General features: G+C 43.1%; 1 protein-coding gene across 7 annotated transcripts in view; it reads right to left on the minus strand.

The window, feature by feature from the left end:
• Nucleotides 1–2,668: 2,668 nt before the first annotated feature.
• TRAF3 (TNF receptor associated factor 3) overlaps nt 2,669–20,188 on the minus strand; it is a 59,599-nt gene continuing 42,079 nt past the window's right edge. For 6 of the 7 annotated variants that reach the window (XM_044272437.1, XM_044272433.1, XM_044272435.1 and 3 more), the window contains 6 exons: nt 15,121–15,201; nt 14,454–14,528; nt 12,657–12,749; nt 10,374–10,514; nt 4,258–4,426; nt 2,669–3,527 (listed from right to left, as the gene is read on the minus strand). In XM_044272437.1, the coding sequence (XP_044128372.1) occupies nt 2,956–3,527; nt 4,258–4,426; nt 10,374–10,514; nt 12,657–12,749; nt 14,454–14,528; nt 15,121–15,201 (1,131 nt within the window). In that variant the 3' untranslated portion in view covers nt 2,669–2,955. The remainder of the gene's footprint in view (nt 3,528–4,257; nt 4,427–10,373; nt 10,515–12,656; nt 12,750–14,453; nt 14,529–15,120; nt 15,202–20,188) is intronic. The other variant, XM_044272438.1, reaches the window with a different exon arrangement.

Genomic DNA, 20,188 nt, shown 5'->3' on the forward strand with positions numbered 1-20,188 from the left:
CATGGCCCCTCTCCATCTTACTCCTTTCGCTGCCACATTATCATAAATTAGGGCAGATTTTCAAAAACAAAGAGTTGTGTAGCGGCTAGCCCATAGCGACCAAGGTCTCCGTCACTTCACAAGGGGGAACCTGTACTCCTTGGAATCTTTCAGTAGTGCAGCCTCAAGCTTCGGGCCTGTAACTACAGAGCTCAGCCTAGAAGGTGCCGCCCCAATTGGTCGTTATGAGCACACTTTATTGGTTTTCATAAACCGCCCATTACAGATTATTTTTTTTTTTTTTTTACAGACAAGGTTGGACATGAGCGGGAGGCTTTCATACTGTGTCATCACTTTTAACATTTTACAGCTGAAATATAAAATGTTGAATAACTTTACAAAAATATTTCCTACACCGGTTTTGTAGTCTTTTCTCCATTCAGGTCCAAAGCTGCATTCAAAAGTTCTGCTGGTTGCCCTTGGAAACAGACAACGGTTTATGTCCGCCTCGTCGTCAGTCAAGTGATCTTCTCTGCTCTTTCGTAACAGGAAACCACAGCAGACTTTTGGATTTAACTTTGGTTTGGGCCTCTTGCACGCAAACATTGTGCATCCGTTCCGTGCACTGGGGACCGCAATTTGCGGTCCCCAATGCAAAGGCAACGTCCGCGCGACGGCCGGGACGGATCGAGACTCATTCATCTTGAATGGGTCCGTGATCCGTCCGCACCGCTAAAAAAATAGAACAAGTTCTATTTTTGTGCGGTGCAGAGGCACAGACAGAAACATCACGGAAGCACTCTGTAGTGATTCAAGTGAATGGGTCCGCATCTGTGATGATGAGTGCACACGGGCCTGTGCCCGTGTATTGCGGACCCGCCGCAACGTTCGTGTGCAAGAGGGCTTGGAATGGAGAAGAAAAGTCCAAATTAGTCAAAGCAAGGTATATAGTAAGCTGCTCAACAACTTAGAAAAATTTTAACTATGAAAGGTTGCAAACAGCTAAAACACTTCCTTTGTGGGCTGCAGTTTTGCTTGATCCCTTTAAGGCCTCATGCACATGAGCGTACCGGTTTTGCAGTCCAGGCGGATGTCGTTATGTGGTCCGCATGCATCCCGCACTTTTTGCAGGCCCCATTGTAGAAATGCATATTCTTGTCCGCAAAACGAAAAAGAATAGGCCCACAGAAACGAATGGGTGCGCATTAAATCCGGAAAAATTGTGAATCGGATTCAAACCGAAAATACGATCAAGTGCATGAGGCCTAAAATCTGCAGCAGGGAAGCTGAGGGCTGCCAGACATCACAAGTTTCAGCATTTCTGCTAATTCTGGTACCTGGTGTTCAGAGCAAAGCTGCAGGAGGCCACACAGCGCAAAGCTGCAGGAAGCCACACTGAGCAAAGCTGCAGGAGGCCACACTGAGCAAAGCTGCAGGAGGCCACACTGAGCAAAGCTGCAGGAGGCCACACTGAGCAAAGCTGCAGGAGGCCACACTGAGCAAAGCTGCAGGAGGCCACACTGAGCAAAGCTGCAGGAGGCCACACTGAGCAAAGCTGCAGGAGGCCACACTGAGCAAAGCTGCAGGAGGCCACACTGAGCAAAGCTGCAGGAGGCCACACTGAGCAAAGCTGCAGGAGGCCACACTGAGTAAAGCTGCAGGAGGCCACACTGAGCAAAGCTGCAGGAGGCCACACTGAGCAAAGCTGCAGGAGGCCACACTGAGCAAAGCTGCAGGAGGCCACACTGAGCAAAGCTGCAGGAGGCCACACTGAGGAAAGCTGCAGGAGGCCACACTGAGCAAAGCTGCAGGAGGCCACACTGAGCAAAGCTGCAGGAGGCCACACTGAGCAAAGCTACTCTAACCCTGTAAAAGCTAAAAAAAATTATTTCAATGCAGAGAAACCATAAAAGTAAATTTATTGAGAACTCCAAAGTTCAACAAACCCCTAGTTTAGGGTGAAAGCCCGAAGCCTGTTTTCTGATGCACAGCATCGAAGAAGCGTCCAGGTATGTAATAATAATAATAATAATAATAATTGGTATTTTTGTCATAACCTACGACATGTAGTTGGTTTTACATTTCAAAAGTGAAATAATACAACACTGAACAGCTTAGAAGTGCTAACAAAAACCATTTCTGTTAGGAACTTTAAGCGTATTCACGAGCAAAAACAAACAAAAAATAATAAAAAAAATGTCAAAAAAAATAAAAAATGTCATGTCTTGTGGGGACCACCCACAACAGTAACTTCGGTAGATATGAAAGTCAATGGCATTAGGAGAGAGATGCTGAATTCAACGCCGGTGACCACAAGATATGAGAAATAAAAAATGATAATATTAATGATAAGGCGACTGTCCTTGAAAGGACAGTTTTTCCTCCAGGACTCCCCACAACCCCCCCCCCCTACATTAACCCATTTGAAGCCGGTATCAACATTGCTGACGGCGGCCAAGTCTAGCACCCAATGGGTTAATAGGAAGAACTTGGGATCTTAAAAAATAAAAATCTTCGAAACTTTTTGAAAAAAATAAATAAAAATCTTTGGGGATAATATAAACAAGTAGGCAATTTTTTTTATTTTATTAAAAATTGCCAATTCCCTCCCCCCCCAAGGAAATCCCTCCGTTATTACCACCCTAATCCCTACATCCCCGATCAACCCCCCCCCCCCCCCCCCCCGGCCAAAAAAAATAAAAAATTACAACTGCAACTTTCACAATGGTCACACTACTCCTAAAGTTTGTAATATATCCAACATTCTCATCAGCACAACATATAGATTTCGATCCTTGGCGAGGTAAGTTGTGGGGCCGCACGTCACACTCCGCCGTCCTTGTTCCTTCAGAGCCTCCTGCTCGAGCGCCGACCGCTCCTCCTTTAAAACCTTCGGACCTCCCTCCTTCATGACCGACATACAAAACACCCCGAAGCTGTTCTGTCTTCTACCTGACAACACCTTGCCGCCTGTTCTCAAGGGTCTGGCAGGTCCGAGGTATCCACTATGACTTTAATAAAAATAGTATCATCTTTAATGTACGTCCCGTTCTCCAAGACGCTTTGGGCGACAAATACGGGGCAACCGGAGGCGATGTTCATTTCCCCGGTGGGTTTCTTGAAGCTGCTGCTGTTTGGGTCTGGCTTAAAGGCGTCCCCTAAATGCCGTCTTGACGGCCCCTGGTCCATGAGCATGAGGCTGACTTTTTGTTTGAAGGGCCAAGTCAGCAGCGCGTCGTACTCTCCTCTCATGATCACGAAGAACAGCGAAAGGTGCGTGTTCTTGCCCATGCCGTCCCCGTTCAGATAGACCCTTGCGCACATCTTGTACCCAAAGTATCCAGTGTAAAAGGGCTGGCTGTACAAAGATAGCGTCTTCCCCATGACCGCCTCCTGCTTCCGCCTCTTGTAATCCCGGATCTTCCAGATCAGGATCCCGTTGTAACTCGCCGTCTCCAGCACTTGGAACCGGAGGTCCATATCGGCCAGGCGGATGTCGTGAACGCTCAGCATCTGATCGTGTCTATTGATCTGAGTCTCCAAGACACCTTAAAGAGGGGGGAAAAACACTTGTTACTCAGGAATAGCATATATAGCGCATTACCAGTCATATTTACATCCCCAGTCATCCCTGTCCTACTGCGCAGTCTATGTGTCAGTGTTCACTGCAGTTGGGGTATTATATTCATGGACTAGGATGAATAATGGAACAGATCCCTATCATTCAGAAGGCTGCTCCAATTCTTTCCTTGTCATCAAGGGAAGAAACTAGGCCATGTACAGCAAGCCATGGAGCTGGGGGTTAAGATTAGATTAAAAGGGGTTAATCGCTAGGATAGGCCACCAATGTCAGACGGGTGGGACCCGCACCTATCTCTAGAACGAAGCTTCCAAAGGGAACAAGAGAGTACAGCGCATGTGCGGCTGCCCTCCATTCATTTCTGCGGGGGCTTGGATATTTTCGGAAGTGGCCTAAAAATGAATGGAGAGTGCACCGCACATGTGCGGCCACCCACAATTTCTATGGGAGTGCATGGAGCGATGGCCGCACATGCACAGTGCATTCTCCATTCATTTCTAGAGGACTCCCATAGAAATGAATGGGGGCGGCCGCTTATGTGCAATGCGCTTCTCCCTAACTTTGGGGCGTCACGTTCTGGGACCGGCACCTATCGGACATCCTAGCGATGTGCCACCAATGTCGCAGGGGAGACATCCCCTTTAAGGAATGGCTTTCTGTCACTTTCTTAGTCATGTAGAGATGGATACGGCTCTCACCAGGGTTCCAAGCAACTGCGGTTTTACTCATGGTTTCTAATTGGGACAAACGAGTTTTTAATGACTCGACGCTGTTTTTCACACTATCGTCGTCGTCTCCCGTCTGCCGCATGCTTCGGATCTCCTTGTCTAAGTCCTTCAGTTTGTCTGCTTGGCCTTCAATCACCCTCTGTGAACAGATATATATATATATAAAAAATAAAAGTTGTAATAAAAATAAATAAATAGAGAATGCACTGAAAATGAAATGAAATAATCCTCACTGGCTGTTATTGGAAACAGTCAGCAAGCTCGTCAATAGCAGCATTGTGCTCACTAATGTGAGGGGACAGTGGATTTACCGGATCAGATGACTGCAGAACCTGGTGTAAAGTCAACACTTCCCACAATACCAATCACCACGGCAATCTACAACCAGGGAACACTGGGAGATTTCAGCTGTGAAGCTGCAGAATAGTTGGTGCAGTCAGGATCAGTACAGGATAAGTAATGTATGTATACAGTGACTCCACCAGCAGAATAGTGAGTGCAGCTCTGGAGTATAATACAGGATGTAACTAAGGATCAGTACAGGATAAGTAATGTATGTATACAGTGACTCCACCAGCAGAATAGTGAGTGCAGCTCTGGAGTATAATACAGGACGTAACTCAGGATCAGTACAGGATAAGTAATGTATGTATACAGTGACTCCACCAGCAGAATAGTGAGTGCAGCTCTGGAGTATAATACAGGACGTAACTCAGGATCAGTACAGGATAAGTAATGTATGTACACAGTGACAGCACCAGCAGAATAGTGAGTGCAGCTCTGGAGTATAATACAGGATGTAACTGAGGATCAGTAATGTATGTACACAGTGACTGCACCAGCAGAATAGTGAGTGCAGCTCTGGAGTATAATACAGGATGTAACTCAGGATCAGTACAGGATAAGTAATGTATGTATACAGTGATTCCACCAGCAGAATAGTGAGTGCTGCTCTGGAGTATAATTCAGGACGTAACTCAGGATCAGTACAGGATAAGTAATGTATGTATACAGTGACTCCACCAGCAGAATAGTGAGTGCAGCTCTGGAGTATAATACAGGACGTAACTCAGGATCAGTACAGGATAAGTAATGTATGTATACAGTGACTCCACCAGCAGAATAGTGAGTGCAGCTCTGGAGTATAATACAGGACGTAACTCAGGATCAGTACAGGATAAGTAATGTATGTATACAGTGACTCCACCAGCAGAATAGTGAGTGCAGCTCTGGAGTATAATACAGGACGTAACTCAGGATCAGTACAGGATAAGTAATGTATGTACACAGTGACAGCACCAGCAGAATAGTGAGTGCAGCTCTGGAGTATAATACAGGATGTAACTGAGGATCAGTAATGTATGTACACAGTGACTGCACCAGCAGAATAGTGAGTGCAGCTCTGGAGTATAATACAGGATGTAACTCAGGATCAGTACAGGATAAGTAATGTATGTAAACAGTGACTCCACCAGCAGAATAGCGAGTGCAGCTCTGGAGTATAATACAGGATATAACTCAGGATCAGTACAGGATAAGTAATGTATGTACACAGTGACTGCACCAGCAGAATAGTGAGTGCAGCTCTGGAGTATATCACAGGATGTACAGGATAACGTCATATATTTGCAGTGTGACTCAGCTTTTATATATAGATTAAGGATATATTATTATACTGGACTGACAGACTTGAGAATCCAGACTCAGATTATTAAGGTTAAGGATCAGTGGTTCTGCTGATCTGTCCGCAGTCTTTGGGCTCATGCTGCCTGTTGCCGTATTGCGGACCGCATTTGCGGATCCGCAATACACGGGCACCGTTTTGTGTGCATTTTTCATCACAGATGCGGACCCATTCACTCTATTGGGTCCGTAAATCCGCAGATGGGTAACGGAACACTATGGAGTGCTTCCTGGGGTTCCGTTCCGTGCCTCCGCACCACAAAAAGATAGGGCATGCTCTATCTTTTTGCGGAACGGAGGGATCGCGGACCCATTCAAGTGAATGGGTCCACGATCCCCATGGTTGGTGCCTGTGCATTGCGGACGGCAATTTGCGGTCCACAGCAGGGGCTTCAAACGTTTGTGTGAACGAGCTCTTTGTTTCAACATTAACATTTCTAACCTTAGTACATGACAGGCGCTCGCGACCAAACCACATTGGGTATTTCCTGCAAGTCTTGCAGCCACAAGTAAACCGCAGCTGAGTTGTGCCAGCGACGACACGGAGCTGTACAACACTTATTCATGAGATCTGCGGTGGACCTACGCCAAAATGTGCAAAACCTGCATAAATAACAATTCCCTAACACAACATAGAGCCTTCCGGTAATATGGAAACACTGACGGTACATCAATATAATAGGGTAGCAATGTCCGTTTGTCGAGTGTCCGCCTAATACCTAGGAAGAGTCAATGGGGCCGTCTTACAACCCCAGCAAAGTGCCAGGTCAGGCGTGGGGCCGTTTTTTTCCGACAAAGTCGAAGTTGGGCGCTGCACTTTACCCAGCACCATGCCAATTTTATTTGAGGCTTTAGGGGGCGTGCCAATGATTCAGTCCTTACCAATCACACATGTCTGGTAGAGCTAATCAATACGCTTATGGTGGGAATACCCCTGATGCCAAGTGCCTGCAATCTCATCGTTATCCTGGCACCATCATGGGGGGGTGCAGGGAGCTTTGTGTACTACCCGTCACTCATCCCATTAAAAACCATTACGTCCAGCCTCTCTCTAGTCTGGGGGGTGACATGGGGGCCCCGTGGACCTATCACCCCAGCCTCCATACTCTTACATAAGCCACTGGCAGACTCTGGGATTCTACACGAAGAAATGCAAATCTTTTCAAAGAAATTGCCCATTTGAGACAATTGTGAAACTGATGTGTCAGAACGAGAAAGGTCTGAGCCGCGTCGTCAGTTCCTTCTAATATCTCATCAGCCTGAGAACACGATGGCGATTAGTGCGGCGCGAGGGGATCCAGTGAAGGAAGCCGTCTCCACTCAAGTGTAAAGAACTCGCTTTTCATTTGATACCAGAGAAAAATAAATCCATGAATCCAGCATGAAACGGGGCCCTTGAGGTTCTGGATTAGGCTCCATGCACGCAACCGTATTCACGGTCCGCTTCCGATTCGCATTCGACACATCGTTCATTTCAATGGGGCCGCAAAAGATGCAGACAGCTGTGTTTGTCCGCCAAAAAAATAAATAAAAAAACACAGAACATGTCCTATTCTGGTCCGGTTTGCACAGGAGTTAAATAAAAAAATAAAAAAATGGCGGCTTGCACACAGCCGAGATCCATGATTTGCGGACCGCAGAACACACACAGTCGTGCGCATGAGGCCATATCAGAATTGTCAGGCTATTGGAGGGTACTTACCAATGGCCAGTTGACTTGCTGATGCTTACATGTCAGCAGTGCCAGACTAGCAGGTACTTTCCAGTATTTTTACCAGATTAGCGGAGGTTCCTGATGACTGGATACCGGATTATAGGGATTCTACTATATCCCCTGACTCGATTGTCTCTGAGAGGGGAAGATTTGTGTGGCAGGTGACTGTGTGTGGGCAGGGTCATCAGGACTCTTACAGTCTATTTTGTGGGCAGGGTCATCAGGACTCTTACGGTCTATTTTGTGGGCAGGGTCATCAGGACTCTTACGGTCTATTTTGTGGGCAGGGTCATCAGGACTCTTACGGTCTATTTTGTGGGTAGGGTCATCAGGACTCTTATGGTCGCTCCTAGGAGTCCTGTTGGAATTTACTGTGCTTTTTACTCAAAATTCCTGGTCCTAATCATATAAACCTATACATCACGTAGCTCAGCTTCTCTCCATCTAGGACGTCCTGCTCTCAGGGCAGGTTGGATTTAAAGGTCCTGCCCTGTCCCTTTACAGCGGTCCTCCCCTGGCTTGCCCACCAATGACATTTATTTGCTACCTGCAGGATAGGCGGTAAATGTATGATTGCTGGGGGCTCCAGTGATCCCGTGGTTTTGACCATGTTAAACTGCTGACTAGGTAGGGTCTGGGGAAGGAGCAGGACAAAACACAGGAATAGTGTGAATATGAAGTTTTATCCTGCCAGGTTCTGCTCCTTCACTAGACAGTGCTCTCTGCAGAAAGCAGATTCACAGCCCTCTCCTTCACTCCGAGTGACAGCTGTAGCATCCAATCAGAAGATGATTCACAGTGAAGCTCCGCCTCCTGTGGGCTTCCAGGTGCAGAATATGGCTGAATAAAAGTTCATATTCTCACTACTGATGATTTTTAACAATCATGATAACAAGTTATTATAAACATGTCCATTGTTTTACTGTTTGTTTGGAAATAGAGACAAATATTGCGAGAATGCGCTTATTTATTATGTATTTTTATATGTATGTTATGTGTGATAAGTTTATGTGACCACGCACCTGTATTTTATATAAATGAATTAAAGTAATTTCTCCCCCTCTCCCTACCAGAGGGTGGAGTTTACCCTAGTAAAATAAGGTTTATCAGCGTGGTCACATTCAGTTACAACTAAGAACACCCCTGTGTTTGAAACGCGTTGCCGGGGTGGAGGTTCTGTCTCTGAGTCATTTTGCTACAATATCAAATAAAGCGCATTAAAGATTTTTAAAGTGCTGGATTCTCTTCTCTTAATGAGAAAAGCTCCACAAATGGTGTGTTCGTCCTGCTTTCCCCAGCCTCTACCTAGCGCTGTCACCAGTTTAGCATGGTCAAAACTGCTGACAGATTCCATTGAAAGGCAAAATTCACACAAAACTGCTGAGGTCTCCAAAATGATGTTAACGGTCAGTAATATTTTGTTATTTTACATCAGATGGGAATTCAGCCAAAACCATTTCTCTGAACAGCGACAGAGCGGTTGTCCAGTTAGTTGAAATTTTTACCAAAAGTGTAAAATGCTAAAAATAATAAAAACTAGTAATACTCCCCTAACCACTTCCCTGCAGGCTCTTCTGGAGTCCTCCGCTGCTCTAGGATTCCTGTCTACAGTGATGACGTCTCAACACAGAAGAGTAACAGACTGCGGTCAAATGTCAAAAAGTCATCGCTAGAGGGCAGAATACAGAGAAAGGCGGGGGACCCCGAAAGTGGCTGCAAGGGAGGTCGGTAAAGTATCACTCAATTTGTTATTTCTGTGCTTTTGGTAAAAATAAAATAAAAAATCAAGGGTCAGGACAACCCCTTTATGTTTAGCCTAAGATTCTCGTCTCGTGCGATGAATGGACCAGTGTTAAAATGAGGCAGCGAGGACTTCTAACTTTTTGTTTCAGTTCTGTCATTTACAAGAAGTGACTGGTGCGGGAAGGGTTTCACCGCTACTATTATATTTTTTGTTATATTTTTAAGCTGCTTACTGACCTCTACTTCATCGTCCCGATCACACGAGATTCTGGCCCAGACAGAACGCCCCAGAGGTTAACAGATTCCTAGAGGAATAAGTATTCACGTGGCCAAGTTTAGAGAGGACCTGTCCCCTCTCACGACATGTCTGCTTTAGTAACCACTTGCAATAACAATTCTGGAGCCTCTATTCTTTTAACTGTATATTGTACCGTTCCTCCGGTATCCATGCAGAAGTTTATGAAGAAAAGGTACAGCTGGGTGTTACCAGTTGAGGGCGTGTCCCTGCACAGTCTGGCACGGGCATCACTGATTGGACAGAGTCAGAATGTGCAGAGGAACACCCCTAACTGGTAACACTCAGTTGTACCTTTATTCATAAACTTCTAGCAGGAATAATAAAAAGGTTGACGACCGACTTGGGAAAAAAAATCACTAAAACATTGATCTTTTTTGTTTTTTTGGCTTATTCTTATTACAGAGGGTGCATCCAAAGACCAAAAACTCTTCGGATAATAGGAGACATCAATGTTTTTATTTGGATTCTATGACACAAAAAAAAGTTCGGCAATTTTCTTTTTTTACAAAAAAAAATAAATAAATTGAATATCCCAGGCTGAAAATGCAATGTAGCATTAAAAAAATAAATTAAAAAAGTTAGAATATTAGAAAAAAAAATACAATATTGACAAATATTCTGCGTTTATATGTATAATTTTGTTTCTACCTGTAACTGGTGAATTTTCGCCTCATTGTTTCTTAACAGCTCTTTATGTCTTTCGATCTCCACTTCAAAGTTACACATCTGGTTATGCAATAGCTGGATACTTTTGTTTTTTTCAGAGCTTTCGTTTTGTAGTTTCGACACCTGGAATAAAAAATAAATAAAAATAATATATATATATATATATATATATATATATATATATATATATATAAATTATATATTAATTGTCGGTTTATAGAGAAAATTCCTAAACCTCATTGACAAGTTACAACAGGCGGATTCCGTGCGAAGCTACCGGGTGCGGGAAGGAAACAATGGCTGCAGTAGAGCAGATATGGAATCTCCTCCACATCTTACACGGATTTCTGACCGGTGGGAATTTTTTTTTAATCATCATCCTTAACATAGATCGTGAAAGGGTTAAAGATGATATAATTTTCTCTACCTTTTCTCAAGATTAAATTTTTTATTTATTTTTTTTAAACCCAAACCACTAAGCCCTCATACACATGTCTATATGCATTCTGTACCATGCCTGTGCATCTCGCAATTTCCGAGGATCCCCTTCCCAAAATGCCCATTCCAGTCCACTGGATGGACATGCGGACAGCTCACGGTATGATGTCCAAATTTTTGTCAGCCCCACTGAAATGAATGGGTCCCCAAAAAGTGCGGGGGAAAAAAATAAAAATACGGTTGTGTGCATGGGGCCTAAAATCACAACCCCAAAAAAAAAAATAAAAATTGTGTCTATTGTCTGAGTCATATTTTTTTTTTACCAATTGTCTCAGGTAGGGTCTTATTTTTTGCGGTATGAGGTGACGGTTTTATTGGTACCATTTTGTTCAACATATTCCTTTTTGATCGCTTGGTGTTGTATTTTTTGTGATGCAAGGTGAGAAAAACGGCTTTTTAAAAAAAAAATTATAATCTTTATCAGACGGGGTGGATCATGTGATATATTTATAGAGCCAGTCGTTACGGATGCGGCGATACCCAATATGTGTGTTTTTCCTTTTTTTATTATGAAATCTGGGGAAAGGGGCTCTTTTTTTTTTTTACTTGAAACTTTTTTTTTTTTTTATTAAAAACACTTTGTTTATTTTTTTTGCACTTTATTTCTGTCCCACTATGGGACTTTAACTTTTGGGGGTCTGATCTCCTCTGCAATGCTTTACAATACATCTGTATTGTAATGTATTGCCTGTTAGTGCTATCAGGTTGCCTGGGCCTGAGGCTGGATCTCCTGGGCACCCGTAGAAGGCAGTGCCGTGCAAGGCATTGGGCAGTCTCTGCACAGCATCAGGCTGCCTTGTCACGCATCCGGTCCCTGCCAAAGCAGCGCGGGGACTCGATGCGCTCCCTCACCCGTAGCAAACCACTACTATGTCGCGGTCAGCGCTGACCGCGGCAAAGAAGGGGTTAATCCGCCGGCAGATACAGCAGGGGCCCGGCTACCAGGGACTGCCGGACCCCTGCAGTGATCAGGCGCGCACCGCTCAGGTGCCCACCCGATCACGATGACGTACTATGACGTAAAAAAATGCGGGAAGTCACTGACTTCCATGATGTAATAGTACGTCACATGTTGGGAAGGGGTTACAAGAACAATTCCTCAGGGTGTACCCTATTCAGAAAAAAACATTTCAGATTTTTGTCTACATCATACTGAAAAAGAAAACTACACTGAAGATGGAGAATTAGTCGTAGATTAGTCCCACTGAATGACAACAGGGTTGATTCTTGCTAGGAGAATGGAGTTGTCAGCCTCAGATTTCTGTCATGGACCCTACTATAAAATACACGCTATGCAATCTTGACATGTGAACATACCCTTAAAGTGACTACTTAAAGGGGTTCTAAACATCTTTATTTAGTCAGGAAAGAAAAAGGAAGGAATTTTGCAATATATAAAAAAAAAAAAACTACTTGAATTTTGCCTTGTGAAACATGAAACAATATAAAAGCGAAAAAGCAAAAATATCTGTGAGAAAGAAAGAAAGGCCCGGTTCCTTATAGATTGTTGCCTTCTACAAAGAAGAGGGCTGTGGTCAGACGGGCAAATCCTGGGATTTCCAGTGATTCACAACTGTCAAGTAAAAGGAAGCAAACCCCATAACAACAGAAATAACCTTCAGCGCTACAGTTACTTTTCTATTCATTTAACCTGTGAGGGGAAGAAAACGTAGGCAGTGTTTATTCAAGCGCCTCTTCTCTTCATTTCTGGATACATTTTTTACATTCCTCTTTAACGGAGAGCCAAAACAAACTTGAAAAACTAACCTTGGTTTCCAAAAAACTGCTCCATTCTTTCATTAAATTTACATGCTGAACAGCAGAGCTGGCTTCATGTGCTTTAATTTGTTGGTTTGTTCCCTGAAAGCAGAAAAGAAGTAAAAATTACAGACTAAAAGCAGAGTGTTCACGGAAATAAAAAAACTCAGCCTAAATATACCGCCTGGTGTATTCTTGTACATATGGCCAGTATTATAGCAGTTATATTCTTGTACATAGGAGGCAGTATTATAGTAGTTATATTCTTGTACATATGGCCAGTATTATAGTAGTTATATTCTTGTATATAGGAGCAGTATTATAGTAGTTATATTCTTGCACATAGGAGCAGTATTATAGTAGTTATATTCTTGTACATAGGAGCAGTATTATAGTAGTTATATTCCTGTACATAGGAGGCAGTATTATAGTAGTTATATTCTTGCACATAGGAGCAGTATTATAGTAGTTATATTCTTGTACATAGGAGCAGTATTATAGTAGTTATATTCCTGTACATAGGGGCAGTATTATAGTAGTTATATTCTTGTACATAGGAGCAGTATTATAGTAGTTATATTCTTGTACATAGGAGCAGTATTATAGTAGTTATATTCCTGTACATAGGGGCAGTATTATAGTAGTTATATTCTTGTACATAGGAGCAGTATTATAGTAGTTATATTCCTGTACATAGGAACAGTATTATAGTAGTTATATTCTTGTACATAGGAGGCAGTATTATAGTAGTTATATTCTAGTACATAGGAGGCAGTATTATAGTAGTTATATTCTTGCACATAGGAGCAGTATTATAGTAGTTATATTCTTGTACATAGGAGCAGTATTATAGTAGTTATATTCAGCTGTATTATAACATTTAGCATGTGTTTTGCTTACATGAGGACATTTAAGAGTTATTTATAAAAAAAATTAGGGTAAACCACAATTGCCATTAAAAACTATATTCAGTTTGTGATCAGCTGGAGGTCTGCTAAAAAAAAAAAAGCCACTCATTACTGCTCACCTGATCTAATAATCTCTATGACATCAGTGACTCCAACCCCAAGAAAGACATCTCTAATCACTACAATAACCTGCACTATATTATGGGATAACAGGCAAGCTGTCTCAATGCTGATGTGAACAAGCTCTTATGCTTCATTCACACGTCAGTGTTTGGTCAGTGATTTCCATCAGTGATTTTGAGTCAAAACCAGGTGCAGCTCTAAACACAGAACAGGTGCAGATCTTTCCCTCATACCTTATGTCTGTGAAGGCTCCAATCCTGGTTTTGGCTCAAAATCACTGATGGAAATCACTGACAAAACACTGACGTGTGAATGAGGCCTTACTGCTGATATCTCCTATATTTCCAACACACCACAAAACTCATTTTAGCAGTATATATATATATATATATTGCTCCCCCACACCAATCCCCTCTTGCTGTTCCACCATTTCCCGCTGCTCTCCAGTTCCAGCAAGACCAGCTCAGCCAATCACAGACTGAGGCGGGTCACCACTATGGCCAGTGATTGGCTGAGCAGGAATCGCCATGCACTTCCAGGACCAGGAAGTGGAGAGCAGCAGGAACTGGTATGCATCAAAGCAGCAGCAGGTAAACAGCGAGACGGAATACTGTGTTTTTTTTTTAATTATTTTTAACCCAATGTGAATCAAATCTTAAAAAAAATAAATACAAAAAATAAATGTAATACAGCTGGACAAGCCAATTAACTTTGGGGGCATTTCATTAATAAGAAACTGAGGATGTAACCCAAAAAGAAATACAGGAATACTGACCTTAAAACTGCAGCCATAGCGTTTAAAACTGCAGGTGCTGGGGGCGTTCACACATTCTAATAAATGAGAATTCAGCTGGAGAGGGAGGAAATTAAAATTTTATATTTGTGAAAAATTCCCCAAAAAGGTTTGTAAGACAACAATGCAAACACAGCGTCACAAAGTATAGAAGGCGTGCATGTAGTGGGCGGGCAGAACAGGAAGTCTGTAAGGTGCAGCTTCAGCCAATAGCTGCAGAGCAGGAAGTGATGTCAGAGAAGGGGCGTCACTGTGGTCAGATCTCCTGTACAGTCTAGTAATGGCCAGCAATAGTTATTTTCTTTGGTGTTAACAATACATTGTACAGAGAATCTTACATTTGTTGAACCAATGTGAAGGACCCGACAAGTCTGATAATAAGCGGTTGCACTGCTCGATTCAAGTGAACAGCATGCCGAGCATGGAAAAACTCAAATTCAGAAATATCAAATCTCCGAACAGTCAGAAAATGACCCCCTTTATCTCCTGGACCCCTACCACCAGCTGTCGCTTCATACGCTCAGGGGGAAAGGGAGCATTAGAAGCCACCAGCCTCCGCTACAGAAAGTGATTGCCTTAAGTGCGTATACAGGTGCCTGACACAAAACTACAGAAGACATGGCCTCCATATCCACAGCAATGCACCTACCTCACTTCTCAATAAACTTTTTACACTGCATTTATGCGGACAGGACACCACGACTGACGGGCAATCTATATCTTCATGTTCCTGCAAAAGGCAAAAAGTAACACAGTTATAAGACTGCATAAAACAGTCACTAAAAAAAATTAAAAATAATAATGCTATCGGGTCACCAAAATAATAATAAAATCTCTCAAAAATGACTACTAGCCACAGCATCCTTCAGACTGCAAATCACTCCATTCAAAGAATAAAGTCGGATGGAAGTGAATGCATGCAACAAACCTGTATCTAAAGCCTGTGCACTTCCCCTTTAAATCTGCATTTTTCACGCATACCTCTGATGCCATTCCTTGATAAATTATTACACCCCCCCCCCCCCCCCCTATAGCAACTGTTACGAATCACTGACTGGTCTCAGGGTATTTTGCAGGCTGTGGTATATCACACTGCCTAGCAACTTGACGAGAATTGCAATGTGCCCTACTAGACAGATCCCCAATACAAGTGTCCCGCCATTGTTAAAATGCAGTCGTTTGTGCAAAATCAGGGCAAAACTGCTGCTATTTTACAAAAATTTGCACAGAACGGCTCTAGAATTAATGCAGTTCTATGCAAATCATGGTACAGTTGCAGTGGTGTTTACTTAATTTTGCACAGTTGGAAGGGCTGAGACATGACTGGACTCTTCACATGACTGGGCTGTTAATATTGAGGGTTTTACACTATTTAGGAAAGACAGGGTCAATAGAAAAGGTGGTGGCGTGTGCCTGTATGTGAGGAGTGATCTGAAGACAAGTGGGAAAGAGGCGATTGTGGGTGAGGATGTGGAAACCTTATGGGTGGAAGTTCAAAGGGATACAAACACTGAAAAAATAATACTTGGTGTAATCTATAGACCCCCTAACATCACAGAAGAGATAGAAAGGCAACTGTATAACCAAATAGAGCAGCTGCACAGGCTGGTACAGTGGTCATAATGAAAGATTTTAACTTCCCAGACATTGACTGGGGTCATTGTTCTGCCTCAAAGGGGGTAAAATTCCTCAACTTGCTGCAGGACCACTTTATGGGCCAGTTTGTAGAAGCTCCCACTGGGCGCGATGCTCTGTTGGATCTGGTAATCTCTGATGATGCAGAGCTTGTTGGTAATGTTACTGTTCGAGAAACACTAGGTAATTGTGACCACAATATAATTATATTCCCCCTAAACCATAAGAAGCAAACTCTGTCGGGCAAAGCAAAGACACTGAATTTCAAAAAGGCTAATTTCCCCGGGTTGAGGGCAGCATTTCAGGGCATAGACTGGGGGCAGCTACTGTCACATAATAATACTGAGGATAAATGGGAGAGCTTCAAATCCACATTGAGTAATTGCACTAAAAAATGTATTCCTTTAGGTAACAAGTATAAACGGCTAAAATTAAACCCCCCATGGCTTACAGCTACTGCAAAAAGGGCAAAGACAAAAAGAGAGCATTTAAAAAATACAAATCTGAGGGGGGGTCAGCTGTAGCGTTTGAAGATTACAAAGGGCTTAATAAAATCTGTAAAAAGGAGATAAAATTAGCAAAAATACAAAACAAACAGCAGGTAGCAAAAGAGAGCACAACAAATCCCCAAAAATTCTTTAAATATATAAATGCTAAAAAACCTAGAGCAGGTAGGTCCCCTAAATAATGGTAAAGGGGGGGGGGGGGGTAGTCACTGAAGATAAGGAAAAGGCAGAGTTACTAAATGTTTTTTTTAGCTCTGTATATACAAAAGAAGAGAAGGGAGCTGATATCTGTGGCGTCTGGTCTGTTGGTACATCCAGTAATATACTCAATTGGCTAGGGAGAAGGAGGGAGGTGGAAGGAAGGTAGATAAGGAAACAAGGTATAAAGTAAGAAAGGGAAGGAAAATAAAGAAGGGAAGGATGACAATAGATATAGAAGAAACGCAGAAAAAAGGAGGAAGTGAAAAAGTAAGATATGGTCCAAGAGAAACTACAAACTACAAGCGGACTGGGACAATCTGAGTGATTGGGCATCAACTTGGCAAATGAGGTTCAATGTGGACAAATGTAAAGTTCTGCATCTTGGTAGTAATAATCTCTGTGCTTCATATGTCCTAGGGGATGTAACACTGGGAGAGTCACTTATAGAGAAGGATTTGGGTGTCCTTGTAGATTGTAGATTAAATTACAGCACAATGTCAATCAGCTGCTTCTAAGGCCACCAGGATATTTTCATGCATTAAACCAGGCATGGGCTCGCGGGGCAGGGATGTAATACTACCACTTTACAAAGCGCTGGTGCGGCCTCATCTGGAATGCAGTTCAGTTCTGGGCACCAGTCCATAGAAAGGACACTCTGCAGCTGGAAAAACTACAGAGGAGAGCGACTAAACTGATAAGGGGCCTGGAGGGTCTGAGTTATAAAGAAAGATTAAAAGAATTGAATTTATTTAGTCTTGAGAAGAGACGTCTAAGGGGGGACATGATTAACCTGTACAAGTATATAAATGGGCCATACAAAAAATACGGTGAAAAACTGTTCCATGTAAAATGTGCTCAATAGACAAGGGGGCGCTGCCTCCGACTGGAGAGGAAAAAGTTCAGTCTCCGGAAGCGTCAAAGCTTCTTTACTGTAAGAACTGTGATAAATAGGAACAGATTTCCTCAGGACGTGGTCACAGCAGGAACAGTGAACAGTTTCAAAAAGGGTTTAGATGAATTCTTAAAAGTAAAAAACATTAATGCTATTGAACGTGTAGAAATCCGAGTCTCACTTCCTTCTGGGATTCGCGTCCCCACCGATCCCTTGGTTGAACTTCATGGTCGTTTGTCTTTTTTTAACCGTATTAACTATGTAACAGGGTGCAGGACCTTTTGCAACATCATAGTTATAAGGGGCATAGGGGCAGTCATTATTGTAAGTAATGTGTGTGGGGGGGCACCGGAGAGCTGTGGGATGCTTGCTAGTCGTGTGCTTTAAAGGCTATGGACACCTTCTGGGACAATTCTTTTCATGATTGCACTTAAATTATTTTTTTCAGTTGGTCTTTATTAAAAATGTTAAGTTGTTTTTGAGATACAAGGATTAAAAATCAGTCTGTTTGCAGAGTATGACTTTCCAGTCCCATCAGCTGTCAGCTCATGTGAAGCCTCATCTCTGGTCTCCTGGCCTCACCAACACTCATTATAGCTAAACTCTTATGAAACGGATAGAAATATAGCTTAAATGAGTGTTGGTGAGGTCAGGAGATCAGAGATTAGGCTTCACATGAGCTGACAGCTGATGGGACTGGAAAGTCATACTCTGCAAACAGACTGATTTTTAATCCTTGTAGCTCAAAAACAACTCAACTAAACATTTTTAATAAATAATAAAGTACAATGCAATCATAACAATTGCCCCAAAGGTGTACATAGCCTTTAAGCAGTGTGTGAGTGTATTGTATCTACTTTTTGTAGTGTCTGTGTGGTAAATGGAGTAGTCTGATCTGGGGCCTGAATTTGTTTTTTAGGGGTTGCCAACCCTAGGTGGCCGGGCTTAGGGAAACATTCGAGTGGGCTGGCTAGTGAATGGGAGCTATGCAAACAGCACAGCAAAATAAGCCACACTGCTTCCATAACTCCTGTAGGGATGGGCCGACCCCTTTAAGGTCCGAGTAGTGACCAAGTAAGGCTGGTTTCACATCATCGCTTCATTGTCTGTTCTTCTGATCCATCAGAAGAACAAAAAAATAAAACTAAACATGTTGCATCTATTATGCACATTTTGTATCCGTTTTAGCCAAAAAAAATAATAAAAAATAAGTCCTGCATGCAGTACCTCCCCCCCCCCCCCATCTTAAAAAAAACGGATCTCAGGCTAAGGGTCCATTCACCCGTCTGCAATTCCATTCCGCATTTTGCGGAACGGAATTGCAGACCCATACATTTCTATGGGGCCGCACGACGTGTGGCCGCGATCGGAATTGCGGACCCGCACTTCCGGGTCTGCAATTCCGATCCTGAAAAAAAATAGAACATGTCCTATTCTTGTCCGCAATAGCGGACAACAATAGGCATATTCTCTTAGTGCCGGCAATGTGCGGTCCGCAAAATGCGGAACTCACATTGCCGCTGTCTGTGTTTTGCAGATCCGTGGATGTGTGAATGGACCCTAAAACAGATGCAAGATTGTGCATAACGGATGCAACAGGATCAGTTTTTTTTTTTTCCGGTTCTTCTGACGGATCATAAGAACGGAAAATGAAACGGTGATGTGAAATCAGCCTAAAGCTAAACTTTCCATACTGTTCATCGCCATTTTCAGATTAGTACTAGGAGCAAGGGGGTGATACTTCCAGAGCTGATTTTTAGTCCCAGTCGGCCCCTGCATAGCAATCGCTGTATTTCCTGTTTGGTCGACCACCTCCTTCGGCTACTTTCACATTAGCGTTTTCCCTTTCTCCTATGACGGATCTCAAACGCGTCCGTATTGTCTCCATTCATTGTCAATGGGGACAAAACTGAAATGAACTAAACGGAATGCGCCAGAATGCATTACGTTCCGTTTGGTTGCGTCCCCATTCTGTCCGCTATGTGGTACGGAGCAAGACTCACAATGTAAGTCAATGGAGACGGATCTGTTTTCTCGGACACAATAGAAAACGGATCCGTCCGCCATTGACTTTCAATGGTGTTCATGACAGATCATGTCATGGCTATTTTAAAGATAATACAACCGGATCCCTTCATAACGGATGCAGACGGTTGTATTATCGTGACGTGAGCGATTTTTCTCTGATCCATGACGGATCCAGCAAAAACGCTGGTGTGAAAGTAGCCTTACATGTATCTATAGGCAGAAAAGTATTCGCATGAAGTTCTATCAGCGATATTAATACATAGCGGCTCTGCGGTGCACAGACTTGTTTAGGTCCCTCTCACTGAGCTAGCGGGATGCACAAGAATGCACGAACTTCAAGAAAACTAAAGGAAAAACGTATAAAAGACAATGTGACGGAACAAGAAAGACTTTACTTTGGCGAGAGGGATGACACATTGCACCAGATGGAGACGAAGATACAAATTGAATCTTCA

Source organism: Bufo gargarizans, chromosome 11 (genome assembly GCF_014858855.1).
Source record: "Bufo gargarizans isolate SCDJY-AF-19 chromosome 11, ASM1485885v1, whole genome shotgun sequence".
Taxonomy (NCBI): Eukaryota; Metazoa; Chordata; class Amphibia; order Anura; family Bufonidae; genus Bufo; species Bufo gargarizans.